General features: G+C 48.5%; 1 protein-coding gene across 1 annotated transcript; it reads left to right on the forward strand.

The window, feature by feature from the left end:
* ACAN (aggrecan) lies at nt 1-27500 on the forward strand. Its single transcript, XM_009887278.1, has 19 exons — nt 1-70; nt 626-997; nt 2065-2239; nt 2797-2924; nt 3516-3809; nt 5581-6093; nt 6604-6778; nt 7198-7325; nt 7447-7740; nt 7891-8085; nt 8775-10772; nt 10833-11032; nt 11093-12131; nt 21126-21239; nt 23959-24117; nt 24607-24689; nt 25025-25169; nt 25759-25941; nt 27412-27500. Exons 1-19 carry the CDS (start codon nt 1-3, stop codon nt 27498-27500), a joined length of 6354 nt encoding a protein of 2117 aa, XP_009885580.1.

The raw sequence follows: 27500 nt of genomic DNA on the forward strand, positions 1-27500 counted from the left end.
ATGACCACTTTACTATTAGTGTTTGTGTGTTTGCGAGTCATCACAGCAGCCGTCTCTGTGGAGCTCTCAGGTACGTGCCTCAGGGTGGGGGAAAGTGGGGCTGAGCAATGTGCCGCACTCTGGTCCCATCCCCGGGCATGGGTAGCTGCCAGAAATCAGTGTACCCAAGATCTGCTCTGGGTACACACAGAGCTCCTCTATTTGGGTGGTGGCTGTGCCATAGCCTCTCACTGGTTTTGTGCTTGGGGAGCCACAGAGATAGTTCCAGACAAAAGCAGATTTATGGGGAAACTGAGGAAATTTCAGCATTCCCCTTTTTAAACCCTATCAAGTGGGATCTCGTAGCATGGGCAGCAGCTACATTGCAGTAGAGCCCTTCATTCCCTTCATTCCCACATCCAGCACTGGTCCAAATCCCAAAAGCAACCATGGCACAAAGGTCATGGTTGTAACTTCCCTTTCTGCACATTATTTGCAGCAGACTAGACCAAAAAGGGTATGTCTGAATATGCGGGTACAGGTTTGCAAAGCAGATATGGGCAAAGGAGCATGTGGAAGGAAGCACTGCGTATTTTGGATTAAATGCATTTTTGATGTAAACATTACTTTGTTTGGGAACTGGCAGACAGTAGTGATGGCCTGGAAGTGAAGATACCTGAGCAGTCTCCCCTGCGTGTTGTCCTGGGAAGCTCCCTGAACATCCCCTGTTACTTCAACATCCCGGAGGAACAGGACACCAGTGCTCTGCTGACCCCACGGATCAAATGGAGCAAACTCTCAAACGGCACCGAAGTTGTCTTGTTAGTGGCCACCGGTGGGAAAATCCGGCTCAACACCGAGTACAGGGAGGCGATCTCTTTGCCCAATTACCCCGCCATCCCCACTGATGCCACTTTGGAAATCAAGGCGCTGAGATCCAACCACACCGGGATTTATCGCTGTGAAGTGATGTATGGGATTGAGGACAGACAAGACACGATAGAGGTCCTAGTGAAAGGTGAGATCCTGCCCTTGCTCTTTCCTCTCAAGATCTTGCTACCTTGCCTGGACAGAAGGGAACAAGGAATATATGAGCAGAGGAGGTACTGCTCTCCCCATAGGCACAAACCCTCCAGTCAGGTCACAGATAAGGCAATGGGTAGGTGAGCAGAAGCCATGGGCCAGGCATTTATTTTAGCAGGCTAGGACCAGACTAAACAAACCAGTAAAATGACTCATGGCAGAATATATGGCAATAAAATGACTCGTCTGGCAGAAGGTGAGTTAGAGACAGCAAGACGACATCCTTGGCAGGAGGTGATACTGGATACACTGGGCTGTTACTCAGAGGGGTGAAGCTGGAACAGGGCTGTTATAAGACCTTTTATTTCTTCCAAACATTTTAGGAGATGGGATGCCCTCAGCTGGAGAATTGGTCTGTTCTGGAAAAACTTTCCCCATCTTCTTGCAAAGCCCATACTAGTAATAGGTGAATAGAAATAACAAAAAGACTTAGATATGTTTGCAGCAGATCTGGAGATTTTTAAAGTATTTGCCTCTTGTTATTGTTCCCTGGGCGTTTGTACAGTGTTCGGCGCTCTGTACCCTTGGTCCTGAGCAGGACCTTGGGAGGTGGCAGCTTTCAAACCTGCACAGCAGCAGGGTCCCTGCTCTGTCCCACTGGCTGATTTCTGAACCGCGCATTTAAAACGCTGCTCAGAGCTGTATCAGGAAAGCACTGAGTCCTTCTGACGGTGATATATCTCTGTGTTCTGGGCGATGGGTTTCCTTCCACTGTTCACACTACTGATCAGGTTCTGGCTTGTAATACACCAAGACTTTGTTATAGCACCATGGGAGAGCAGCCGCTGTCGTGGGTCACCAATGTGCTCCACAAGGTCCTGTGAAAAAAGCTCATCAAGTCACCCTTGGCTTGAGATGCTCAAATACAGACAATCAGCATAAATAATTCACTGTTTCTGATTGACATGTAGTATCTGTTCTTTGAATATGTCATTTCTTTGGAAGGAAAGGGGCTGGTTGCTCTCTAACAGGCATGTGAGTGATGGCCATTGTGTTTTCCAGGCATCGTATTCCACTACAGAGCAATCTCCACAAGGTACACCTTGAACTTCGAGAAAGCAAAGCAGGCCTGTATCCAGAACAGCGCTGTCATTGCTACTCCCGAGCAGCTGCAAGCTGCCTACGAGGATGGATACGAGCAGTGTGATGCTGGCTGGCTGGCTGATCAGACTGTCAGGTAATGAACAGTGGAGGGGAAAGGAAAGCCACAGCAGGGTCGTTAGGGAAGGACTTCTGTAACGAAGCCACCGACGGAGAATGGTTGAGAAACAGTTGCTATATAGCAGCTGTTGTAATTGTTGGTGTGCAGAGGGAGGTGGTGGATTGCAAGCCATTCTCTGCCAGGGAGGGAATCTATAGGAGGAAGGCAGAGTCACCACTGTCCTCCTCACCTGGTGGCAATAGCGGAGTGGGCAATGGCTTAATATGGATCCTTCATCCTCCATGAACAAAACAGACACTATGCCAAGATGCACAATTGTGGCTCAACCGTACTGAGCTGTGCATCACCTGCTGGGGATCGACCTTGGCCTGATGTCTTTGGCTGGCGCTCCCAGGGATCTGCTGTGCTCAGAACCATCAGATGGAGGGCAGGACAGCAGATCATCCTTCCCCTTCCCCATAACCAGGAAAAGCCATAAATCATCACGCTGTGCAGTGCTCCACAGCTCCCTCCCAGCCTCGCTGCGGCCGCCAGGGTCCTGCTCCCACTGCTTACACACCTCTCTCCCCCAGGTACCCCATCCACTGGCCACGGGAGCGCTGCTACGGCGACAAGGATGAATTTCCAGGAGTGAGGACCTACGGTGTCCGTGAACCAGATGAAACCTATGATGTTTACTGCTATGCAGAGCAAATGCAAGGTGATTTAGTACTTTTGTCGTTACTAGATGCAGAAGCAGCCAAAGCTCTGATCATGCCTGGACTGGGCAACAGTAAATACAGAGGCAAAGGGCCTTGAGGAAAGACAGGTTAGATGGAAAAGCACATCCCCCAGCAAGGCCAGATGTTCTCTACAGTCTCTTTGTTAGACCTTGGACAATTTTAATGTCAAATGACTAATACAGTACAGAGGGTGGAGTCCGGCTCTAACCCTCAGCAGAGGCCTTGCCATCCTGCGTGTCTCTGGTCATCCACTTGAGGGTGTGACATTCAGAGGTGTCCCTCACCCATGCTTACAACAGAGATCCATTGAAATACTCAGCACATGAGAACTGAAATTGTCCTTTATCTTCCTTTTGCCCTGTGGCTCCAGATAGTTTGGTATGTTTTGCTCCAGTCTGTAAGACTCCCTTTCTTCTGGTCTTTTTAGACAGTCACCAATATGGGGTTGCAGTTCAGCTGTAATACACTTTTCATCTTCCCCGGGCTCTCAGAAATGAGAAGGGGAAAGAAAGGGAATTGAGATTAAATTCTACAGCTAATTCCTGTGCTAATGGATGGTGTAATTGCAGGTAAAGTCTTCTATGCCACCTCCCCCGAGAAGTTCACCTTCCAAGAAGCTTTCGACAAATGCCGCAGTTTGGGAGCCCGTTTGGCCACCACAGGAGAGTTGTACTTGGCCTGGAAGGATGGCATGGACATGTGCAGTGCAGGCTGGCTGGCCGATCGCAGCGTCCGCTACCCTATTTCCAGAGCACGGCCCAACTGTGGAGGAAACCTGGTGGGCGTGCGGACAGTGTACCTGTACGTCAACCAGACAGGGTACCCTCACCCCGACTCTCGCTACGATGCCATCTGCTATAGTGGTGAGTGTCTCGAGGCTGTGGGACTGAGCAATGTGTCCCTACACTTCAGCAAGCATGAGCTCCCTGGCCAGAACTAACCGCTTGCTTCTTTCTTTTTTTTTAAAAAAAAAAGAAGGTGGGGTGGGGCAAAGCAAGTTTGGCGAAGGACTTAGTCCCTTCTTCATGTTCAGGTAGGAAGCAGATCCAGAAAGTGCATGGATGCCTGCCCTGTACGGGGGGGCTCTGAGGAGATGAGTGTAACACAGCCCTCTTCTCTCCAGTCCTCCCACACCTTCCAGCTTTGGTAGCTGCCCTGGAGACATGGAGCAGAGCTCAGGTGTTTCATGTACAAGACTTTGAATGCTGGAGATGGAAGAGAAGGAAAAAGAGAACAGATCTGACCATGAATACGTGTGTCGTGCTGTGATGTGGTGCAGACATGAGCCTGAGTTTCCATGGTGGGATAAAACAAGGGCTGCAGCAGTCTCTGGCAATCAGAAATGGGGCAAAATTGCACCTAGGAAGTCGAGAGCACCCCAGCTACTCCCCCTTTCTTTTAACTGCACTCTTCTCCCTGTAGCAGGAAGGGGACAAAGCACAGCGGTATAGGGTCTATGCAGGACAACCAGAGGCTAATATTCAAATAGGATTGCCGCCCTTGAAAAATTAATAACAATATTTAAAAATAAATTTTGAAACCCCTTTGACGTAGACCTATCATGCCCAGATGTGTGCGTGGTCGGTGTGTCAGGAGGCCATGTAAAACCTCCCTGAGCCCTTGGAGTAATGCAGCTACACGGCCAAGCTAAAGACTGGTCCACCCAGCCACAGCCTTCTGGTTATCTCAGGCCATGCATCTGAAACTGCTGAGCACAGCCAGTCTTTGCCCGAGCATCTCTTTCTAATTCTCTGAATCCCTTGAGGGATGAGGTACTGGCTAAAATGAACTGTGAGAGGTACTGGCTAAAATGAACTAGCAGGAAAATGGAATTGGAAATAAATAGAGCGGGGAAAGCAGTATTAGGGGAAAAGCCTGATGGTCTTATTATCTCTCCCTCCCCAGCTGAGACCTGCCTCGCTGCATATCCAAGGTGTCCCATCCCTCCCTAACCTGCCCAGTTCTGTTTTATGCTGCTCTTTAAACCACCGTCCTTGCTGTAGGCTGACCTGCTCAGTGGCACACGTTCTCCTACAGCCAGCGACATGAGCGAAAATGTGATTTGGGAGGGAAAAGGTGGGAAGTTGTTTGGATGTATTTGGTACAAGAAGAGACTGCCTTGGCTGCCTTGGTGGTGGGGTCAGCGTGCTGGTATGTGATGAGCTCAGAGCAGAAGTGATCCTAGTGAGACTTCATGCGTTGCGTGTGAGGACCCAGTTGTCTTTCTCCCACGGCTCAGACCTGCTGTGGAGGTTATCTAAGCTCCCCTACTTCCCTGCGGCCACCTTACATTCCTTGCAGCAGGCACTAGAGGTCAGTGCAGACTTGGATATGAGCAAGGTGTTCCCAGGAAGGAGAGCTGGGAGGAGATCAGGGAAAGTCCTCTCTGATTCAGCAGCTGTGGAACATGCGGTGGCTCATTGCCTCTAACTCATGAACATGCCCTCCACGCTGAGGTGTTGCAGAGAGCCATAGTGGAAGAAGAAAAACCATTTCTTTTACCAGACGTCATGATTTCCCTGCTCCTCCCAGAGCTAGCAAACATCGAGATTCTTCTCGGAGGCAGCACCAGCACAATACGCCTTGCTAGACTGACCATGTCCCCTCTGATTGCTGCTTTGTTTCCTGATGTAGGGGACGACGTTGAGACTCTGGTCCCAGGACAGTTCATCGACGAGACGGGAAGTGAGTTGGGCAGTGGTTTCACTGTCCAGACTGTCACCCAGACTGAAGTGGAGCTACCTCTGCCACGCAATGCCACGGAAGAGGAGGCCCGTGGCAGCATTGCCACCCTGGAGCCCATTGAGATCACACCCACTGCCACCGAGCTGTACGAGGGCTTCACTGTCCTGCCCGATCTCTTCACCACTGGTGTCACAGTAGAGACAGCTGTCCCAGGGGAGGAGAACGTGACCAGGGGGGACGTCACTGGGGTGGGGGCTTTACCTGAAGACATCACCACCGTAGCCTTAGGCACTGCCATCACCACCGAAACGGCAGAGGTTAGCTCGGTGGAAGAGGTTGTGGGGGTGACTGCCACACCAGGACTAGAGTCTGCCTCAGCATTCACAGTGGAAGATCAGCTCGTGCGAGCGACAGCAGCCCCTGGTGTCGGTCTCCTCCCAGAGCAGCCCATCTCCCCTACAGGTAAGTCACCAGGACTCCAAGAAGCCTGAAGATCAGTTTCTCGTAGAGGTAACCATTCAGATGAAAACAGCCTGAGCTTCTGCTGTCTCAGAGGGCATTCAGGTCCCTGGAGGTGTGCAGGCCTGTTTGGGGTCAGGAACATCCTCGGTGTCTCCACTGTGGTAGGACAGGAGGGATGAGGAGGAGGCTGTCAGCTACCCCCTCATGTCCTGAAAAGGGCTCAGTTACTGATGCTTGGGGCTGCAGTGGTCACACTCCGCACTCCCATGTGCATCTGGATCCAGAGAAGGGGAAAGTCAAGGCAGGAAGATGCTAGAGGAGGGCTACAGAGATCCCCAGAACATCACCCTCCGTGGCAGCAGAGCTCAGTGAATGAGGCATCTCCATCAAAGTGGGTTTGACAGGCACTGGTCCTTGCACTGTTGTTGGGAATACACTTTCTGGTCACCCATCTCGGTTGATGGTCTGTCCCATATCTGCTTTTTCACCAGAGGGCTTCTCTTCCCCCAGGTGTGGTGTTTCACTACCGTGCCGCCACCAGCAGATACGCCTTCTCCTTTGTCCAAGCCCAGAAGGCCTGCCTGCAGAACAACGCAGTTATCGCCACTCCCGAACAGCTCCAGGCTGCCTACGAGGCTGGCTTTGACCAGTGTGATGCTGGCTGGCTGCGGGACCAGACAGTCAGGTAAAACTATCTTGACTTGACTAAGACCCATCTCAAAATGACTACTCAGACATGAAACTGGGGTTTTACTCCGGTCTGTCCTGCTGCTCTGCTCATCAGCACCTAAAGCTTTCCTGACCTAAGGTTGTCTCCAGGCTGTGATATCTACTGGCCAATAGACCTGTTCTTCTCAACCAGTCCTACCTGTTTTCTAACCTGTGCATATATTCTGCAGCAGTGAGTTCCCCTGACATGTAGGATAAGTGAAAGAAAGTTTCTATTCATTGCCCCAAGCTGTAAGTGGACTTGTTTCCACTGTGGGCTCTGAGAATCTCTAATGATGAAGTGTTCTTTGTCCTGCTCCCAAGTACATTGAGGTTCTTCAGTCAAGGGTACATAAGGCTGACCTTGGGTTACCTCCTCTATTCTTTTTTTGGTAGGTATCCCATTGTGAATCCCCGAAGTAACTGCGTAGGAGACAAAGAGAGCTCTCCTGGTGTGCGGTCATATGGCATGCGCCCGGCCTCGGAGACCTACGATGTGTACTGCTACATCGACAGGCTCAAGGGTACCTCCTCCCCCTTCCTCTGGGCATGGCTGGGGAGCAAAAATGTGCTTCACAGCTCCACATGTGCGTGTGCGTGAGTGGGATGCAGGGACTCATGCCTGTTTTCTCTCCCATCCCTCAGGCGAGGTGTTCTTCGCAACCCAGCCAGAGCAGTTCACCTTCCCAGAAGCTCAGCAGTACTGTGAGAGCCAAAACTCCACGCTGGCCTCTGTTGGCCAACTCCACGCTGCCTGGAAGCAGGGCCTGGACAGATGCTATGCTGGCTGGTTAGCTGACGGCAGCCTCCGCTATCCCATCGTAAGCCCCCGTCCTGCCTGCGGGGGGGATGCTCCTGGTGTGAGAACTGTCTACCAGCACTACAACCAGACGGGCTTTCCTGACCCCCTGTCCCGGCATCACGCCTTCTGCTTCAGAGGTACCCTCCCACTCCTTGCAGGGCATGTAGACCTGTCTCTTTGGGGAAAGGGAGGTTGGGCACATCACGGTGTCAGTTTGGGCAAAGCATTTCACTGGCATCTTGGGCTGTGAATTTTTGGAAACTCCTTCCAATATCTTTTTGTTCCAGCTCTACCACCTGTGGAGGAGGAAGGGGTCACCTCATTCTTTGAAGAAGACGTGCTGGCAACCCAAGTGATCCCTGGAGTGGAGGGGATACCCTCTGGGGAGGAGGTCACCATGGAGCCAGAGTTTGCCACTCAGCCTGAGAATCAGACAGCCTGGGGGACAGAGGTCTTTCCAACCGACGTGTCGCTGCTCCCAGGTGGGTCAGAGCTTCTCCAGCTCCTGGGTCACACTTGGCTGGTGTTGTAGGCTTGGGACACTCCCAAAATAAATGGTCTGTGTCCTTGCTGAAGGCAACTCCCTCTAAATCTAGAGGATTATCTCCATACTAGCCAAGTCTGAGGCTGTGCACACAGGAGGAGATACGCATGCATATTATTGAACTTTTGCCTAGGACCGAACTAAATGACCAACAGACCAGCACACACAGAGTTGCCAGAGCACCTTACAAAATATGTTGTTGTGTATCCGGGATGGGGAAGGCCAGCTAGAAACAGATCTCAGGCCATGCCTTCTAGGGAGGACAAAGCTCCAGTGTGGTCAGAGCAGCACCAAACTTTGCCTCTTCCACATGTTATCACCAAGGAAGGAGTAGCTTAGTTTTGACACCTGGGAATTGGTGTCACTGTTGCCATCATCCAGTCTCAGAAGATTATATATTCTGACAATTTCCCAGGAATATTTAATTTATAGTTGTTTAAGTTATAATGTTCATTAACAAATTTGAAGGGACCAAATTATTTCTGCAAGCACATAGGACTTTGTGCCTTTACCCCAAAGTATCAGTTTGGAGGTAAAGTGAATCAGGAAATTGTTAATAGCTTCTTTAAAACAATTTAGTAAATAATTTTCCTATCTCCCTCTCTTTGTTCACTCTTTGTTTTCCAGTAAGCCCATCAGCTTTTCCTCCAGCTACCATAATACCAGAGGAAACAAGTACCAATGCTTCCATCAGCGAAGTGTCAGGGGAGGTGACTGAATCTGGAGAACATCAAGTCAGTGGTGAATCTTCAGCATCTGGATGGGTACCTGGAATCCCAGATACAAGCGGAGAACCAACTTCTGGAGTTTTTGAACTTAGTGGAGAACACTCAGGGATCGGAGAAAGTGGATTACCATCAGTAGACCTACATACCAGTGGCTTTCCACCTGGAGAAAGTGGGCTGCCTTCAGGGGACTTGAGTGGGGTGTCTTCTGGCATTGTTGACATCAGTGGCTTATCTTCTGCAGAGGAAGATGTAACTGTGTCTACTTCAAGGATACCAGAAACTAGTGGGATGCCATCTGGAGTGGAAAGCAGTGGGCTACCTTCTGGATTTAGCGGAGATATCTCTGGTACTGAGCTAGTCAGTGGCGTGTCATCTGGAGAGGAAAGTGGACTCACCTCTGGTTTTCCTACTGTCTCTCTTGTGGATACTACATTGGTGGAAGTTGTCACAACAGCACCAGAACGGCGAGAGGAGGGAAAAGGATCCATTGGAGTCAGCGGTGAAGGAGATCTGTCAGGGTTCCCATCCACTGAGTGGGACACCAGTGGCAAAGCCCAAGAGTTACCCTCAGGAGCTGAGCTCAGCGGGGAGCCATCTGGAGAGCCTGAGCTCAGCGGGGAACCTTCTGGGGTGCCCGAGCTCAGCGGGGAGCCCTCCAGAGGGCCTGAGCTCAGCAGGGAACCTTCTGGGGTGCCCGAGCTCAGCGGGGAGCCCTCCGGAGGGCCTGAGCTCAGCGGAGAACCTTCTGGGGTGCCGGAGCTCAGCGGGGAGCCCTTTGGAGGGCCTGAGCTCAGTGGGTTGCCCTCAGGACTGGATGTCAATGGCGAACCATCTGGAACACATGAGATCGGTGGCCTGGTGGACCTAAGTGGCCTTACTTCTGGTATCGATGGAAGCGGAGAGGCCTCAGGCATTACCTTTGTAGATACTAGTTTGGAGGAAGTGACAACAATCCCCTCAATTACGAGAGCAGAAGCAAAAGAGATTTTGGAAATCAGTGGATTGTCTTCAGGAGGTGAAGATGCATCAGGCATGGTATCTGGGAGTTTAGACATCAGTGGTGAACCTTCTGGGCATGTAGACTTTGGTGGGAGTGTTTCTGGAGTGCTCGATATGAGCGGACATCCAAGTGGAGTGATTGACAGCAGTGGAGAGGTCTCTGGAGTTGATGTCACCAGTGGCCTGCTGTCAGGAGACGAAAGTGGACTCACCTCTGGCTTTCCCACAGTCTCTCTTGTGGATACCACTTTGGTGGAAGTTGTAACACAGACGTCAGTTGCACAAGAGGTGGGAGAAGGGCCATCTGGGATGATAGAAATCAGTGGATTTCCTTCTGGAGACAGAAGACTATCTGGAGAAGGGTCTGGAGCCATGGAGACTAGTGGGTTTCCTTCAGGGACAGGAGACTTCAGTGGAGAGCCATCAGGGTTCCCGTATGTCAGCGGAGACATTTCTGGAGCCACAGATCTAAGTGGACAATCTTCAGCAGTGACTGATATTAGTGGGGAGTCCTCAGGGCTTCCAGAAGTCACTTTAGTCACTTCTGACTTAGTAGAAGTTGTGACAAGACCAACAGTATCACAGGAACTGGGTGGGGAAACAGCTGTCACATTTCAAAAAACCTACAGTTTGGGGCCAAGTGGTGAGGCCTCTGCATCTGGTGAACTAAGTGGGGAAACATCTGCATTGCCAGAAAGTGTTATCGAAACATCAACAGCTTATGAAATCAGTGGTGAAACATCTGCATTTCCTGAAACTAGTGTAGAAACATCCACAGTTCGTGAAATCAGTGGGGAGACATCTGCATTTCCTGAATTTAGCATAGAAACATCAACAATTCAAGAAATCAGTGGGGAAACATCTGCATTTCCTGAAATTATCATAGAAACATCCACAAGTCAAGAAGCCCGAGGTGAAGCATCTGCATTTCCTGAAATTATCATAGAAACATCCACAGTTCAAGAAGTAAGTGGGGAAACCTCTGCGTTTCCTGAAGGTAGCACAGAAACATCCACTATACAAGAAATCAGTGGGGAAACATCTGCATTTCCTGAAATTAGAATAGAAACATCCACAAGTCAAGACATCAGTGGGGAAACGTCTGCATTTCCTGAAATTAGAATAGAAACATTCACAAGTCAAGAGGCCAGGGGTGAAATATCTGGCTATCCTGAAATTAGCATAGAAACATCCACAGTCCATGAAACCAGTGGAGACACATCTGCCTTTCCTGAAATTAGCATAGAAACTTCAGCAGTCCACGAAATCAGTGGAGAAACATCTGCCTTTCCTGAAATTAGCATAGAAACTTCCACAGTCCATGAAATTAGTGGAGAAAGTTCCGCGTTTCCCCAAATTAGAATAGAAACATCCACAAATCAAGAAGCCAGGGGTGAAACATCTGCCTATCCCGAAATTATCATAGAAACATCCACAGTCCATGAAACCAGTGGAGACACATCTGCCTTTCCTGAAATTAGCATAGAAACTTCGACGGTCCACGAAATCAGTGGGGAAACGTCTGCCTTTCCTGAAATTAGCATAGAAACTTCGACGGTCCACGAAATCAGTGGGGAAACATCTGCATTTCCTGAAATTAGAATAGAAACATCCACGAGTCAAGAAGCCCAAGGTGAAACGTCTGCATTTCCTCAGATTAGCATAGAAACACCAACGAGTCAAGAAGCCAGGGGTGAAACATCTGCCTATCCCGAAATTATCATAGAAACATCCACAGTTCAAGAAGTAAGTGGGGAAACCTCTGCGTTTCCTGAAATTAGGATAGAAACATCCACAAATCAAGAAGCCCAGGGTGAAACGTCTGCATTTCCCGAAATCAGCGTAGAAACATCCACAGCCCACGAAACCAGTGGAGAAGCATCCACGTTGCCTGCTGCTAACATTGAAACAGCTGCCACATCTTTGGCCAGTGGTGAGCCCTCTGGTGCTCCTGAAGAGAAGGAAATTCCTGACGCAACATCTGGAGCTGTGACACACTTGGTCGCAGGCATTTCAGGGGAAACCTCTGTCCCAGACGTTGTAATTAGTACCAGTACTCCAGATGTTGAACCAACACAGGGACCCAAGAACCCTGAAGAGGCTCAGCTTGAAATAGACCCCTCCCCTCCCGCGGTGTCAGAACAAGAGATGGAGACAGCTGTAGTTCTAGACAATCCTCATCTGCTGGCCACCACTACTTCTTCCCTGCCTCAAGTTTCACAAGAAGCAATAGATGCATTAGGACCCACTACAGAAGGTACTGTGTCTTCTTCTCGTATGAAAGGGAACATGCTATGGAGGGGAAGGGAGGGAGAGGGCATAGTTGTCACATTTTGCTTCTTCTACAGCAGAGAACATTAACGCAGAAGTAGGCTTGAGCAAAATATTATCGTGGTGGGAAGCCATATACATGTGATATTTTCTACAGCTTCTGTTCAATAGCTTCTGTCTTAACAAATTATAGTCTGTGTTTGGGTGAGTGATGCAATTATCCAGCCAGTGTAACCCCATCCCCAGAAGCCTCCTGGGCCTCCCTCCTGCCTGCCTACAGCAATTAGATGCCCTGGGGGAGAGCAGCAGAGGAGCAGTTCAAGGGAAGCACCAGGAGATGTATATCTGGCCTTCCCCCACTGCACCATAGCAGTTGGCATCAGCCGCTGCTCTGAATTGCTGTTCCTGGTGGATGCGTCTGCACCTCAGCCTTGAGGAGCAGCCTGATGGAGCTACCTGCCCGGAACATGATGAGAGCATCATCTGCTTGTGCCCCCCAGGGTACCCGGGTGATTGCTGGCATGTAGGTGAGCTCACCTGTTGCCCTTCTGTGAGGTCGGGGCTCGAAAAAGAATATTCTGTGCATGGTCATTGAGAGCCATTGTGACCAGGCTCCTGGGTGTGATGTAGCTGAGGAAGGTGTTAGGGCATTCACGCCCCCTCTGAAATTGCTCTTAACCATTGCTGTAATCTAGAGAAAATGACAATTTTTTCATCTCGTGGAAACAAGAGCAAAGACGGCTCCACCCGGCAGAGAATTCCACCCTGGCTAGTGGACACAGCTGAGAAGTTGGACGAGACGGGCTGCAGGTCTCTGTCCTGTTTTATTTCTCTTTCTGTGAAGTATTGACTCGCTGTCAATTGTATCCCCGAGTGTTTCATAGCACTTGCTCCGGAGTGGGAGGCTGGCCATCAGCAGCTTTGCAGTGCCGAGGGGTAAGAAGCAAAGCGAGACAGCTGGGGACAAAAATCTCTGCTATCAGCATCATCCATGCTGAGCGCAACGTTTGCATCGGGCAAACTGCTCCGGTCCCTTTGGCACAGAGCACGATCGCCCTCTGGGCTGTGTCTTAGGCTGCTCCCTGCAGATAGAACGAGCTAAATGTGCGAGGCGACGCTCAGAGCATCGCTACCTTTTGTCAGCTCCGCTGATAAATGCCCTTCCTTCCACCCTGCCCCTTTTTGGTGTTTTAGCGCTCTGTCTTTGGTAGGATCCCTCCCTGCCAAGTGTAAACAGACACAATATTTAAATCTGAGTAACTATTTATGGTGAAAAAACTCTGCTAGCTTTCTGACAAGCATCCCCCGAGTAGTGTTCATGTGACGCAGAGGCATTAGGATGCTGCAATGAGAAGAAAACAAGATGGGACATTGTTGTGCTTGCTGGTGGCTGCTTCTTGGCCAAGGGAGGAGCCCAGCGCTGGTAACACAGGATGTCCCATGACATCCCCGGCCACAGCTTGGTTTCACTTTGCTGCAATCAGGAGCATGTTCCCAGGAACAGGTCCCTTTTCAACACCATCAGTGCATGTGCCGTTGTATGAATGTCCTACACATGGTCAGTTCTCAATGGCCTGCATGTAGGACATGTTGCTTATATATAGTACAAATTGTATGTACAAAGAGATTTGTTCAGTTCCTTCTAGCAAAATTAATATTAATGTCACCTCCTTCCCACATTACCTCCTGAACTGCTTCTTTTTGGTTAATTTACACCATTCAGCATAGGTAGCTCTGGACTCAGTAGGGGTCTGTAAGTGCAGGGCTTTGTGAAACTGAGCCTGGTTTCTAACATCATTTCCATCCCCAAAGTGTTTCGAATGAGTCACTGTATTTCCCTCTGCGTAGGTTCACTCCCTCTGAGAAAACAGGTAATCGTGAACCTTTGTTCAGCCCTGTTCATCACACGTTTGAGCTCCTGTCTGTCTCTGCTGAGCGCAGCGGATGCTGCAGGAGTGGGTAGGGGCACGTCAGCAGGATTGTTCCTGCAGCACTGGTCCAGCCTGGCATGGCGTCCGGGGCTGGGCAGGGTGCTGGGGGGGTTATGCACCCAAAAGCCCTCCTTGCACACCTAATGGGATCTGCTTTTGGGCCATGCCCGCTGCCACGTCCAAGCCTGGAGATAAAATCAAGCCAGCAAAGTCAAGGTTGAGGGGAAGGGAGGAAACTAGCCAGTTAGACTCAGGAAAAAAAGAAAAAATTGGCCCCAAAGTATGGTTTTATTTCACTGCTTTTTCTTTTTATAAATTACCCACAAAGCGATTGCCAAATTCTTCGTAGCATTTGTTAGCCAACATTCTTGTGAAGTATTTTGAAAGAAAACCATGTGTTCCGCAGCTCATGTGTGAAGAAGCTTGAAAAATGTTCTGAAATTGGAACATGTTGTGTATTCGCAAGTCACAGAGATGACGATGTAGCAGCTGGGGTTTCTTAGCAGGTGACAGGGAGAGGTAAGTGACGACTGCGTGAAGTTTAATTGTGGACTCTTTATAAACTAGAGACAGGCTTGAGTACACGTGCATGGCTGGTGCTCCCACCAGGGATATTCTAGGGTAAAACTTCTCTTTTTATCGGAAAGCTTCTTTACTACAGTGTCCCTATGGGGTTAAATGCAGTCCTGGTCAGGGTCTGAAGGAAACTCATCCAGGTGGAAAGAAAGTGTATTGACCATGAACGTGCAACACCGCTGCAACAAGGTGAACTTCTTCTAGAGAATTAGAGCAAAGTGATGACAAAAGAAGGAGGGGAAAAAAAAAAAAAAGGAAAAATAATCACAGATTTCCTTTTTTAGGCCATTACTCTTTACAGTGCTCTGGGGATTGTGAACATGGAAAGTCTACAAGGAAGAACCACAGGCTGGAACCCAAAATGCTATTTCCCGTGTTGTGGCTGCTTTTTTATCAGAAGCTTCTTCCCATTCTTGAAATTTACCTCTTGCAAAAAGATCAGTTCTATCATCTCTGCCTTGTGCCTCAGAGTTTGTAGGATGTAATGGATGCCCATTAAGTGCAGTTAATTTTTGGTAACTTTAAAGCAGGGGTGAAGCTAGTTGAGCTTACAGAGGGAGCTTAGAGTGAGGAGCAGGGAGGCATGTGGTTGTTGCCCTCTTGTCCTGTCGTTGAAGGGTTCCAGTTAGATCCAGCCATCTTTTTAGTGGGATGATTTACAAAGAATGATATTTTTCTGCTCTGCTGTAGCCTCTACTTCTCCTTAAAAGCCAGAGCCAGAAACACAAGAAGACCAACGATTAACGCTTGGAGTGCCCATATTTTTTAATATTTAAGCAAATTGAAGGCTGCGCATGCACTTATCTTTAGTCAGCAGTTTGTTTCCTCCGCAAGGACAGGAACTCCACAAGCTTGAAGAATTGTCCGTAGGCTTGGCTTCTTCCTCCGCAATTTTGCCAACTCAGCGGGTCTTTTTGCTTCTGGTAACATTTGAAGACAAATAATTATTAGCTGAAAAAAGCACGCTGGCACTCCAGTGAAAGGCTGTGGTTTGGAGCACTCTGGCCAGTCAATGACTTAAACATTGCACTCAAGTTGGAGAAAAAAAAGAAAAATGTGCTGAAATGGCAGCAATATATGTTAAGTTTTGCTTGTCTTTGGTGAAGTGAATTCATGAAGTCTGCTGCCTATGGCCCCGACACGCTGAAGATTAGAATCCAAATGAGGAAAGGTCTTGATGGGCTTTCCTCATTCTTCATGCCCTGGAAGTCCAAGGGTTAAACTTCTGTTGGTCCAGAGAAGATCAGCCCAGAAGAAAAAAGGTCTAGAAAATATTCACCTGATTCATAATGTTTCATCTAATGTGAAATAAAGCGTATGCTCTCAAGAAGGAGATGGAGGTACCAGTCCTGGCTGAGACACGAGCAATAGCAAAAGCACATTGCCACTGACCAGATGATTTGCTGTCTCCTGGATATACTGTCTATTTTGCATCAGAAGTTTATTAGCTTAATTAAAACCTTCCTCTGAAGAGGCAACCTGCAGTCTTGAACTAGAGTTATATACATGTCAGTTTACTTCTACACATAATATTTTGGAGGCAGAGATGTCCAAATTTCCTGAGCTCTCCTTCCATGAGAGTGTTGGACAAATCCAAGGTACCAGCAGGTCAACAGGTTCTCCTGGAAATTTGCTGTTCTCTAGATGAATATAGCTTTTTAAGGCTGTAGCAGTATCTGCCCCTTCTGCTGCATGGAGGCTTTGGTTTGATTATTGTAGTTAATTATTTTAATGACTGAAGTGCTCATCCTAAGTCACTATCTGACTATGTGATGTTCAATGCTAGCATTTTACTTAAAATGTGAGAGAATCGTTTTCCCCAGCTCCTTTTGTTCTTTTCTTGTAGGAGTCACCCTACAATTGCTCCAATGTTTTTCTTCCCTGTTTGAGCTATCAGATCGGCAGCTCAAACTTCCCAGGAGTCTCTGAAAAGCAAATTTAATTTGTGCCTGGATTTTTTTTACCCTCAGTCTCTAGAAGATAATTACCTAGCTGGTCTCTGAGTCCCTGTTTAGATAATTGCACTTACAAGGAGGCCTACAAAGAAAGAGTGAAGGGCACAACAGGGACCATTGGACATCCTGAAAATGTCTTGCCTTTCAGTCTTACCTTTTCCCCTCTGCAAAACGAAACAGGAGTTTAAATCCTAGTGTATATTTCTGAACCGGTTGCTCACAGCTTCAGGAGAACTGTACAGTTTGTTCAGGGTTTGGGTGATAGCATCCTCTGTGTTCACAAGCTGCTTCTCCTTAGTAGATGTTTCAAGCACAAAGCTGACCTTGTTTAATGGGTATTCTTGCTCATCTTCCATACAGGCTGCCACTGAGAGAAATGCACAGACTGTATTATTTTTAAAAGTGCTAGCACTGTTTCTAGTATTGTCTTCTTAGCTTGGGTTGAAGGATTTTAAAAGCATTTCTTTCTCAGCACTGACACTGCGTGTTCACTTTTGCATGCCATTTGCCTTCTGAGCAAAACCAGGACCAATTTACTTCTCTTTCATTTCTAAAGGATTTCTCTTTCCAATTTCCATGATCTAGTACAGCAAATTGTTTTCAAAGACATTGGGAGAATACTTGTGTTTAGTTGCACCAAAAGAAAATAGCTCTGACCAAATATAGAATGTATCTGGCAACGTAAAAGAAATCTTAGGAAGAAAATGGTGAAACAAATTCAAAGTTTGCATTGTAGCTATGTAACTCCCCTTGCTTTCTCCATCCAACAGTTTACATCTTCCAGATGCAAGACCCTGTTTATATTGGATATTTTCTTTTAATTGTTTTATGAAAAAAAAAAAAAAAAAAAAACAACAAACAACCTAAAAGTTAGACCTTGGGTCCTATTAGTAGCAAAAAATAGAAACTGTTGTGACAATAGATTTGAATAAATAGATTTGAATAATCTTTTGCAGCTTCTGGGCAATATTAACTACAGTACAAATCGTCTTCTAAAGAGCTGCTCATTTTGCATTATCCTCCAGAAGTGAGTTAATAATATGTTCTAAATGGGCTCCCTATTCTTGGCACTGCAAGGCATTTTCTCTCCTGTCTTTGTTTTAGAGCTGAAGCTCTTGAAAGCAAGGGCTGCCTCTGTTCTGCATCCCATGCCGCATCGCTTGTCCTTTGTTAGCGCTGGGTAATAATAGCAGTAGCCTTGTCTTCTTGTCGGTTGATAAGCACTTGAGCTGCACCTCAAAGCAGAGCTGACTTTTTGCATGACTGCTCACCCAAGCAAATAAATAGCTCGCATCTGCGGAAGATCCTTGGGTGTCAAGGTGCCTGGCAGCCGGTGTTGGGGAAGTGGGGGCTCGCTCCGTGCTGAGCGGAGCTGGCACACCTAGCGTGCCTGCCGCAGGCTTATCAGCTGCCTGAAGAGGTGTACAGTGATTTACTCACCTCATCTAGCTCTAAACTCTGTGGAAGTGGACACATTTATGGTATATAAAAGGTTATGAGGAAAGCAGCCAAGCGTTGTGTGATAGATGGGATTTAATTTTTTTTTTACTGGAGTTCTCGCCTCCCATAAATCCTACGGCTTAGATGCGATATCTTAGAAACACCCACAGACCAACTTGCCAGGGTTTCCAGAGACAACATCGCTGCCAGTTTTACCATTTAGAACTTACTTTTCTAAAAGACCTCCACAACTCAGGTTTTCTGGCAGGACCAGATCAGCAATGCTTCCTCCAACCTGGTGGCTATGTTTGAGTTTCCTGATATCAGCTTGGTGAGGTGGTTCTACATCCGGATGGAGATACTGTCACCGCCCAAATAACCCAATGGGCTGAAGGGCGAGTTTGGTGTTCATGATCATCATGTGTTTAAAACATCTTCTCTCCAGCCATTGGCAGCTTGCTCCTGGGAAGAAAAGCTGTCTGTGTCTCACTTGTATTTGTTGTCTGTTTTTCCAACACTACCTACAAGTGCACACCCTTGGTGTATGTGTCATACATAAAATTATACACGTATCTGTATGGAGAGATATGCAACATGTATATTATATGCAGACATTTGTTTTTACAGACTATATAATATGTGCAATCATATTATATACAATATCTGTAAAAGGAAATTCTGTTCCAGTGTTATTTCCCGGCTGGAAATTTGTGGCAATGACTTTGCACGTGTGTGCCTGCTCCCTCCTGCTGCAAGACCAGGGATGGCAAGTCACAGCAGGTCTCCTGCATCTCAGAAGAGATCTTGGATGCACCAAGTTTTAGTCCACATGGCTGAAGACAGCTGAAGACTCGTTATTCCCTGCTAAGTGTTCTTCTGTAGCTGTCGTATGTGCTTTGTTCCCACTTCTGCAGCATGCTTTCCACTTCGTGGAGCCTAACTGACAAAGGAGAGCCTTGCCTTACTTGTTCAGCTGGAGCCCACTGGAATCAACTTGAACTTCTGCTGCCACTGCTGTTGGGAAGCCCAAGGGGACTCAAGAGTTGTAATCATCCCTCAGGATACCTCATTTTCCTTTATGCTCTCTATCTTCTAGGAACTCCAGGTGTGACTAGTAAGCAATAGTCAGCCAAGTTCAGCTCCTCTCTTCTACTAGGCCTGTGACACCCATCTTGTTCAGAAAGTCTCAAAGTATTTATTTGTGTCACGGAACAGGAATTCTCTTCATGTTGCAGTGAACAAAGAAATCCAGAAAGCATTCGTGAGTATTTAGAAGAGCAATCCAGAGGAAAAACATCCTTCTTTCAGAGGAGAACTGCAAAACTGGAGTAAGAGGTTCATCAGCCATCTGAGGAATAATTGCATTGCTCACGGTGATACAAACTAGAATAAAGATGACAATATTCATGCTCCAAAGCACGAATGGATTTACCATCCAAGGTCAGAAAGAATTTTCTCCATCACTTAAACGCGTTACAGAACATGTCAACTAAAAGTTGATGTATCAGACTTTGGCCACTGAGCGACTAGACAGCCACATGGGGTATAACACACATCTGCTCTCATATGTCTGGGGACATTGAGCAGCTGGGCCATGGTTCTGCAAGGAGACAGTATCCGACCAAATATACACCAACTAGAAGATAAACGCAGACCTTGGGGAGTCACAGCTCTGCTCTGGTATTTCCATAGCCAGCATGTTTATCGTCTTGGAATGTTTCCTTACTAACCCCTCTCATACGCAAGAAGAGCATGGAGTGTTAGTCAGCATTTGTAAAGCCTTACATTTTTTCTGAGTGTGAAAGAGAGAAACGCTGTCTCGCCTGAGGATCTGACCAGTCATCATTTAACCTAACCTGCGTGGATGTGCTCCCACTTTCTTCCTTAGTCTTCCTCCTTGTTTCTGAGTTGAAGTCTCTGAAGTCTTTCCATTCTGAATGACTCTTCTTCTGATTCCAAAGCTCAGTAAGTAGGATTAAGGCTCAGTCTGGAGAGATACTGGGAGAAGAGCTTTTACTTCCAGCACAAGCTAGATTTTAACAATATATAGATACAAACTGGCTACCCATGGTCTTCTTCAGAGCATCTGTGCTTCCTTCCTTCTGGCCCAGGATGACAGGGGATGGAAGTACTACCAAATGGTGGCATATACTACCCAGGCTTGTGCTAATTAGCAAGTTGAGAAACATTGGAAAGTTTGGGGCCAAACTCTTTCCACACCAACTTCTCTTTTCACCTCCAGAAAGGCAAAAAGAATCTTAAGGGCTGTTCTATCTAGATAGGAAACTAAGAGTGTTTTTTTTCCACCAAGACGGAATCCACAGCTGGAAAAGACATACCAACTTCTTCCAGCTCCATCACAAGCAAGAGAGCGCATAGTGGGGACAGGTCTGGAGAAAATGGCACTGCGCTCCAGTATTCTTCACCACGGAAGAGGCACCCATAGCTAGGCCTAAGATCCTCAAAGAGAAAAAGTTGAGGGACTCTGAACCACCTTTGAAACCACTTCTTTTCTTCTCTGCACTCTCTTCATTTTCACTGAGAAGAGATTTCTTGCCTCAGAACTTCATCTAAATTATGGTTAGGAAGAAACTAGTAGTGAGCACTGGCAATCAGGAAGGCCGGTTAGGAGATAGACATCTATTTCCGGATCTTTCCATCACTTATGAGAATTCCACGTTCTTCCTTGTAGACCCATAGCTGGTGGAGACACAGATACAAATTTGCACGTTTGATGCATCAGGCAGAGAAAGCGGACAAGAAAGAGTTACCACAGCTGTCAAAGACGCTGAGTGTTGTGTATTGGATACACCTTGCTGAGCTTGTACTGATATCTTCAGAGTGGTGTTCAACCATCAAGTGACAAAAAACCAATGTCTTCCTTGTAGGGTGGGTTGGGTCTCCTGCCTTCATTCTTCCAGCAGCAGCAGTGGCAGTATGTTTTAAAATAAGACCCTAGCAACTCCAAAGTTCCCCCAAAACAACTGATATTCCCTCCTAAACGAGCAAGGAAACAAGTTCTCCTGTTAGTGGAGTTGTCTGCCCAGAGCCCTAATGGAAGCCCTTGATTTCTTGCAGACACTGATGAGTGCCACTCAAGCCCCTGTCTGAATGGAGCTACCTGCGTTGATGGCATCGACTCTTTCAAATGCTTATGCCTTCCCAGCTACGGAGGGGACCTGTGTGAGATCGGTACGGCCTACCTGGCTTCAGCTAATCTTACTAACTGCTGCACTACCTTGTTCTCACCCTACCCCGCAAAAAAGCTGATCCCACATGCTCCTATCAGCTCTGCCCTCATCTCAGTTAGCTAACCTCTAATAGCAGCTTAAAATACACTAGGGAAAAGCTTCAAGACTTTTGTTTATGTATTTTGATCAGTTTGTTCATCACAGCACCGTGTCATCTGAGATTCCTAAGCAGGAGCTTCTGGTGTCTTCTTCAACTTTCTCTTTTTTAAGTTTCTCTAGTGAAGCTCCACATAGATCGTAACAATGTTAATCACAGAAGTCGTTGTCTCTTTGAGTCAAGGGTCTTTCTGTTCATCTGTAACAGTAGGGAAACATCTGAGTACATCTTCACCCCAGGCAAACTTTCTCTGCCAGACTGGAATTTCATGGAAGGATGCTTCAACTGAGCCATGAAAAATGATTGTGTTTCTCTCTGTGAAGATGCAGCTGAGAAAAGCCTTGTTCACTCCAGGAATCTCCACCGATTTGACACAGCATGACATTTTTGTCACCTTTTCAACATGGCTTCCTGTGGCAAAATCAGCAGGGAATGTATATCTTCAGAAAACATGAAGTGACCTATTTTTCCATCAAAATTAGGTACTCTGACCTGCACTGATACTTCTTTTTGTTTCTACAAGGAAAGAAAAAGAGGTTGTTTTTTTTCTTAGAGCTGATGAAAGTCCAAACTTTTATCAGCTTAGCTGAGGGGAAGCTCTTCTGCCTTGCTCAAACAAAAGAGAAATAAGGTTGCAATGTCTTCTTCACCTTGGCACAAGTAATGATAATATATATTTGATTTTCTCTTCCCCTTTCTCTGCATCTCTCTTTCTGCTTCCGATATGAACATACGGAGTAGACCATAAGAAGAAAGCTCAGGATCACTGGACCCCTGGGCAGGAATTGTGCTGTCTTATCATCACTTTCCTAATACAACCTAATCAGCCCCTGATTTACCCATCCCTGCTACCTGTTGTTGAAGATGCCTGTAATCCAACGAGAGACTTTCTACCCTGCAGCTGCTTATGATTTTGTTTGGTCCAAGCCAGGCTTAATTTCCTCTCTTCTCTGATTTATGGGCTTATGATGCCTGGGAGTTATAGCCTGGGAGATGCAAGAGGAAGCCAGGGCCCCCAGTTCAGTGGGGAACAAAAATCTTCACGATTCCCATGAGGCAGACCATCCTGTCTGTTGGTCTCCAAGAGCAGCTGGACACCGTAGGTGGGCTCTGCCGTCTCTGCACACAGCCAGTCCTTGTCACCTCAACAGTGTCCCTACCAGGGAACAAGATTTTTGTCATTCTTTTCCAAGACAACTGCTGGCATATTTCCCCGTAAGTAACAGCTATGCAGCAAAGAGTGGCCTTTCTCCTAGGAAATGTCCTGCTGAGGTTCTGTGCCACGTGCTGTCCCATCCCCAGGGTGTGATGACAAGGGGTGGTGTTCAAGCTGCTGGAAAAAGGTCTTAAATCTCAAAAGATAGAGCATGTTCTCCGCTTACCTTGTGCAAGTGATCTGTCTGCAAAAATGAAGAATCTTTAGAGCTTCAACTACTTCCAGATAATCCAATTGATCTCTTGAAGAAGGCAGAAAACATTTTTAATGCCTCAACTAACTGCCAACCCTTCCAACAAAGTGTCTGCAATCCCCAGCTGGAAGAACACCAGAAGGCTGGATTAGGATGAATTCCTGTGATTGAAGGTGACAACTGCTTTGATCTACCAATGGAAGAAAGAAACAGAGTACAGAAAACCTTACTGGAAAGGGAGAGAGGCATGAAGACTCATGAAAGCCCACCACTCCGAGAGCAGTAAGTGCCTGAGAAAGGTTGGTAGATCAGGCATCTGAAAGGCTGAGATTAAACACATTTCATTTTCTGTTTTCTTCATTCCCATGGAGCAGATGTGTAGCGTTGCATTGCATGGAAGCTGCTGAAGGTCTTTTCTCATGGTCTCTCCATTCACATCTGCTCTCCCTGAGCTGTGGATTCATTTTTTTTTAATTAATGCATTTAACTCTCCAATGTTTCTCAGATTGTAAAAGATATTCTGAAAAGTTGAGAAATTTTTGCACTTCTCTAGCAGCCTCCAAGCTTTTTCCTTGCGATTTCATTTTCTCACTCCACCATGGTAAGTTCCTGCCTCCATCTCTTTTCTCCCACCTTGGTAGATTTTTTTCTCCTGCAGACCCCCAGAACCACACCAAGCAATGGGACCACTCGAACCTGGGCTCTCCTCCCTTCGTTTTTCAACATATATGTGATTCTGGGCATCTGGAGTCAGGTTTTGGAGTTTCTTTCCAAAGCAAGAAAACTCTGCAGGCCAGCACAAGTAAGAAGAGAGGGGTTCTTGCTTGGTCAGTTCCTCAAAAAGAGCCCAGGAACATGACACAGGGATTGAATTGCTCAGTAATAAGTTTGTGTCACTTGGTTTCTAGTAGCACAGGTCACGGTACTGCAAGCATGGGGTCTTCAACACAGGCTCCCCTCTCTGCATGTGTCTTGGATGCCTTCTGATCATTTTTCCTGGGATTTCACACAGGCAACAGTGTCAGGTTTTGCTTTTTAGTGGACGTGACCATGTGTTGTCCTATGCCATGAGAGCATGAGCTGCTAAGAGGTGAGTTGGAAGGCTTTAAGACTCATGCACCAACTCCTTTTCATCCCTCCTTTGTGTGTTTCAGACCTGGAAAACTGTGAGGAAGGCTGGACCAAGTTCCAGGGCCACTGCTACAGGCACTTTGAAGAAAGGGAGACTTGGATGGATGCAGAGACCAGATGCCGACAACATCAAGCCCACCTGAGCAGTATCATCACCCCAGAGGAGCAAGAATTTGTGAACAGTGAGTGCTGAGGCCAGCCTGAGACTGGGCAGGGGTCCATCCATTCAACTCTCATTCTATGGTCAGATTTATCCATAATTATGTAAAAAAACACAACTTCCCCTACTAGCGCTCAGATATTCCTTAATGAGGCCTCACCCTTGGATGGGAGAGGAAGAACCATCCAGCTGTGAGACAGAAGAGAGCCCTTTCTCAGCTAGGCTAGATCTTCACTGTTATCACATTGCTGATGTGGCTTGTTCAAAAGATGTTCACATGCTGCAAAAAGCGCAGTGACCCATGCCAGTTTGGGTGGCTCCATGTTGAGTCGGGAGGGAAACAGACAAGCACGATGCAGGGGAAAAAAGGACATCAGGGGCTAGTGACTGGGAAGGAGCCAAATGACCCAGAGGCTCCAGGGCCACAGACAGCTGAGATGGCAAAGAGACACTTCCAACAAGGTGTAGGGGAACCATGACCCACTCTTGTCTGCCCCTCTGGCTTTTCCAGGCCATGCGCAGGACTACCAGTGGATCGGCCTCAGTGACAGAGCTGTGGAGAATGACTTCCGCTGGTCCGACGGACACTCCCTGGTGAGACTGCAGCCCACGGCACGGGCAGGCACTGGCTTTTGCGGGAGGGGAAGAGGTTCCCCTTGGGTGGGAAGAGCCCCATGAGTTATGTGCTGAGTGCTTGGGTTGGGCATTGAGTGGAGGCAGCCCTAAACTTTGTAGGGCTCATGGGTTTTCCAAGCCTCTAGTAAAGGTGGTCAGCTAAGCTCCTGGGAACCATAACTGCTGTAGTAGCAGTGCTGGGAACCCATGCTCTTTGCTGGTAAAAAGTGTGGGCAAGGCACCTGCAAGGGTGAAGAAGAGAGTAGGAGAGGGGAGGGCTCAGCCTTAGGCAAAGGGGTTTTCTCTCTTGGCAGCAATTTGAGAACTGGCGGCCCAACCAACCCGATAACTTCTTCGCGGCGGGTGAGGACTGCGTTGTGATGATCTGGCATGAGCAAGGCGAATGGAACGATGTTCCCTGCAACTATCATCTCCCTTTCACCTGCAAGAAAGGCACAGGTCAGAACCCTGCACCACACCGGCAAGGATGGGGGCTCAGGCAGTGGCTGCGGGGCTGTAGTGGAGCCCCCAGTGCACATGAATGTGGGTTCTGTCACTGCAAAAGGTGGTCAAAGAGGTGGAAGGAATTAGCAATAGACATTGGCCAAAGCTCTAGGGGAAAGTTTGCCGAGGGCTTGAAAACAAATAAGATGAGCCATCAGGGATGGGGTTTCACGTCCCCAAGCAGAGCCATACCCTGGCTGCAGCATCACTCCCACACACCAACTCCATGCCCTCCCACGGACGCAAGTGGCTGCTGTGGTGCCCAGTTCTCACTGCCTCTCCAGGAAGCAGGAATAGAGCCCTGAGGCAGAACACTGCTTAATTTCAAGACCTGTCACAGAATTTTTCGTATCCTCCTGCCCCTAAATTTTGTGGACAGAGGCAATCTCAAAGGGATTTAAAGTTTTATGCACAGGAAAAGAGGAGGGACGAGGCTGTGCGTGCCCAGCCTGCGCCGGGCAGGCAGGAGCTGCCTGGGCATGAGCTGCCCACTCAGCTAGGCAGGACTTCTCGATTTCTTCATGTCTCTGCCCATCTCCTGCAGTGGCCTGTGGGGACCCCCCGGTGGTGGAGAACGCCAGGACCTTCGGTCGGAAGAAGGACCGCTATGAAATAAACTCCATGGTGCGGTACCAGTGCAACCAAGGCTACATCCAGCGCCACGTGCCCACGATTCGGTGCCAGCCCAATGGGCAGTGGGAGGAGCCACGGATATCCTGCATAAACCGTACGTCTTGTCCCCTTTACCTTCAGATTAAGGCTAATGCATCCCTGTGGCTGGGAATGAGGGGGGCATCATCTTAGGCTGCAGGTTAGCTCCAAGCCAGGCAGAAAGGGACATCATGGTCCCCTTGACTTGTTGAAAACTCTGCTGTGATGGGGCCATGGGAGCTGGCATCTTCTGGGCAGGTGTGGACCATGGGTGCTGGCCGGAGGGGCAGCCTAGGCAATTCCTGCCCTGGAGGTTCCTCCACCTAGGCAGGGTAGGAGCAGCTCCAGAGCCAGGAAAGAGCAACAAGGAGCTTACCATGGGCCCAGGGTACTTGAAGAAAGGAAAGAAAAAGTAATGGTTTCTGAAAGGGTGAGTTTTGGCACCACCTGCATCAGCAGAGAGAATAGGAGGGGGCAGCTGTGGTCCCCCAAGCCCTTCTCCAGCATCCCCCTGCTATGGAAGTGGATAGGATCCCTGCGGCAGAGCTAAGCCAAGGGACACGGCTGGGATCCTGACCCTTCTCCTGTCAGGCCTCCAGCTGATGGCAGCCAGCCCTCTCCCACTGGTGTCCCAGCCCACTCCCAGGCCTGCCTACACCCCTGTCCCATCCCTGCTCGCCTGCGGCTTCCCAATAATTTCATCGGCCTCGGCCAAATCTCATCTGTCCAGTGGCGTCCTTGCCAGGTTCTAGTCCAGCTGGGCAATTCCAGCTAAAGCAACGGTCCCACAGCCAGGGAAAGTTGATGCGGACTTAAGGGACAAACCTCCACCCCAGGGAGGAGATGGGAGGAGGAGGGATGGAGGAGGTGTCCACATGGTGTAGACCAAGCCACTGACTCTCTTGCCTCTGCCACGGACCCAAAGAGCTGCAGTCTGCTCCTGGCATGGACCACAAGCGATCAAGAGACCTGGGCTCTTCCCAACTAGCTTTTGCCTCTTCCATGAAAACCCTCCTGGAAATACCACACGGGAGCCGTGCCAGCTTCCAGGGAGACTGGCAGCAACGATCAGACATAAACCTTGTCCCTGCCAGCCAGATGGGGCTGTTTCCCCTCCTGTGCCCTGAGCACATCCCACCCCTGATAGGTATTTCCCTCCCTGTCCCAGGGGTTTGGAGCAGGACTGGCAGGACAGCGGGGAAGATGGGGAAGCGGTCCCCATGCCCACCCCATTAGCAGAGCAGCCCTCCCAGCTGGGCACAGGGAAGGGATGGGACAAGCATCCGTGGAGAGGATGCTCCTCCCCAGGCTCCTGGTAGGCACCTTCACCCCTGGGTGAAGCAAACCCCAAGAGAGAAGGGCTGATTGTGCACGGGCAGGCAGACTGGCGCCGGGGCACACACAGCCGCCCACTGGGCAGCGCTGCCTGCGGCTGCCCATGTTTTTCCAGGGAGGCAGGGGCCAGGGCGGCCAGCGCGGGACAAGCAGCATCTCTGTCCTGGCTCCTGCTAACAAGGTGCCTTTTCTTCTCCTCCCTCTTCCACAGCCTCCAACTACCAGCGCAGGCTATACAAGAGGAGCCCCAGGAGCCAGTCGAGACCCAGCGGCAGAGCCGTGCACAGACCCACCCATTAG

The sequence above is a fragment of the Charadrius vociferus genome, unplaced genomic scaffold (assembly GCF_000708025.1).
Source record: "Charadrius vociferus isolate BGI_N301 unplaced genomic scaffold, ASM70802v2 scaffold190, whole genome shotgun sequence".
Classification (NCBI taxonomy): Eukaryota; Metazoa; Chordata; class Aves; order Charadriiformes; family Charadriidae; genus Charadrius; species Charadrius vociferus.

Coding starts and splice junctions, on each gene's coding strand:
- ACAN (XM_009887278.1), top strand. CDS start 1: ATGACCACTTTACTATTAGTGTTTGTGTGTTTGCGAGTCATCACAGCA. Junction 8,086..8,774: donor CGACGTGTCGCTGCTCCCAG/GTGGGTCAGAGC, acceptor TTTGTTTTCCAG/TAAGCCCATCAGCTTTTCCT. Junction 12,132..21,125: donor ATTAGGACCCACTACAGAAG/GTACTGTGTCTT, acceptor GATTTCTTGCAG/ACACTGATGAGTGCCACTCA.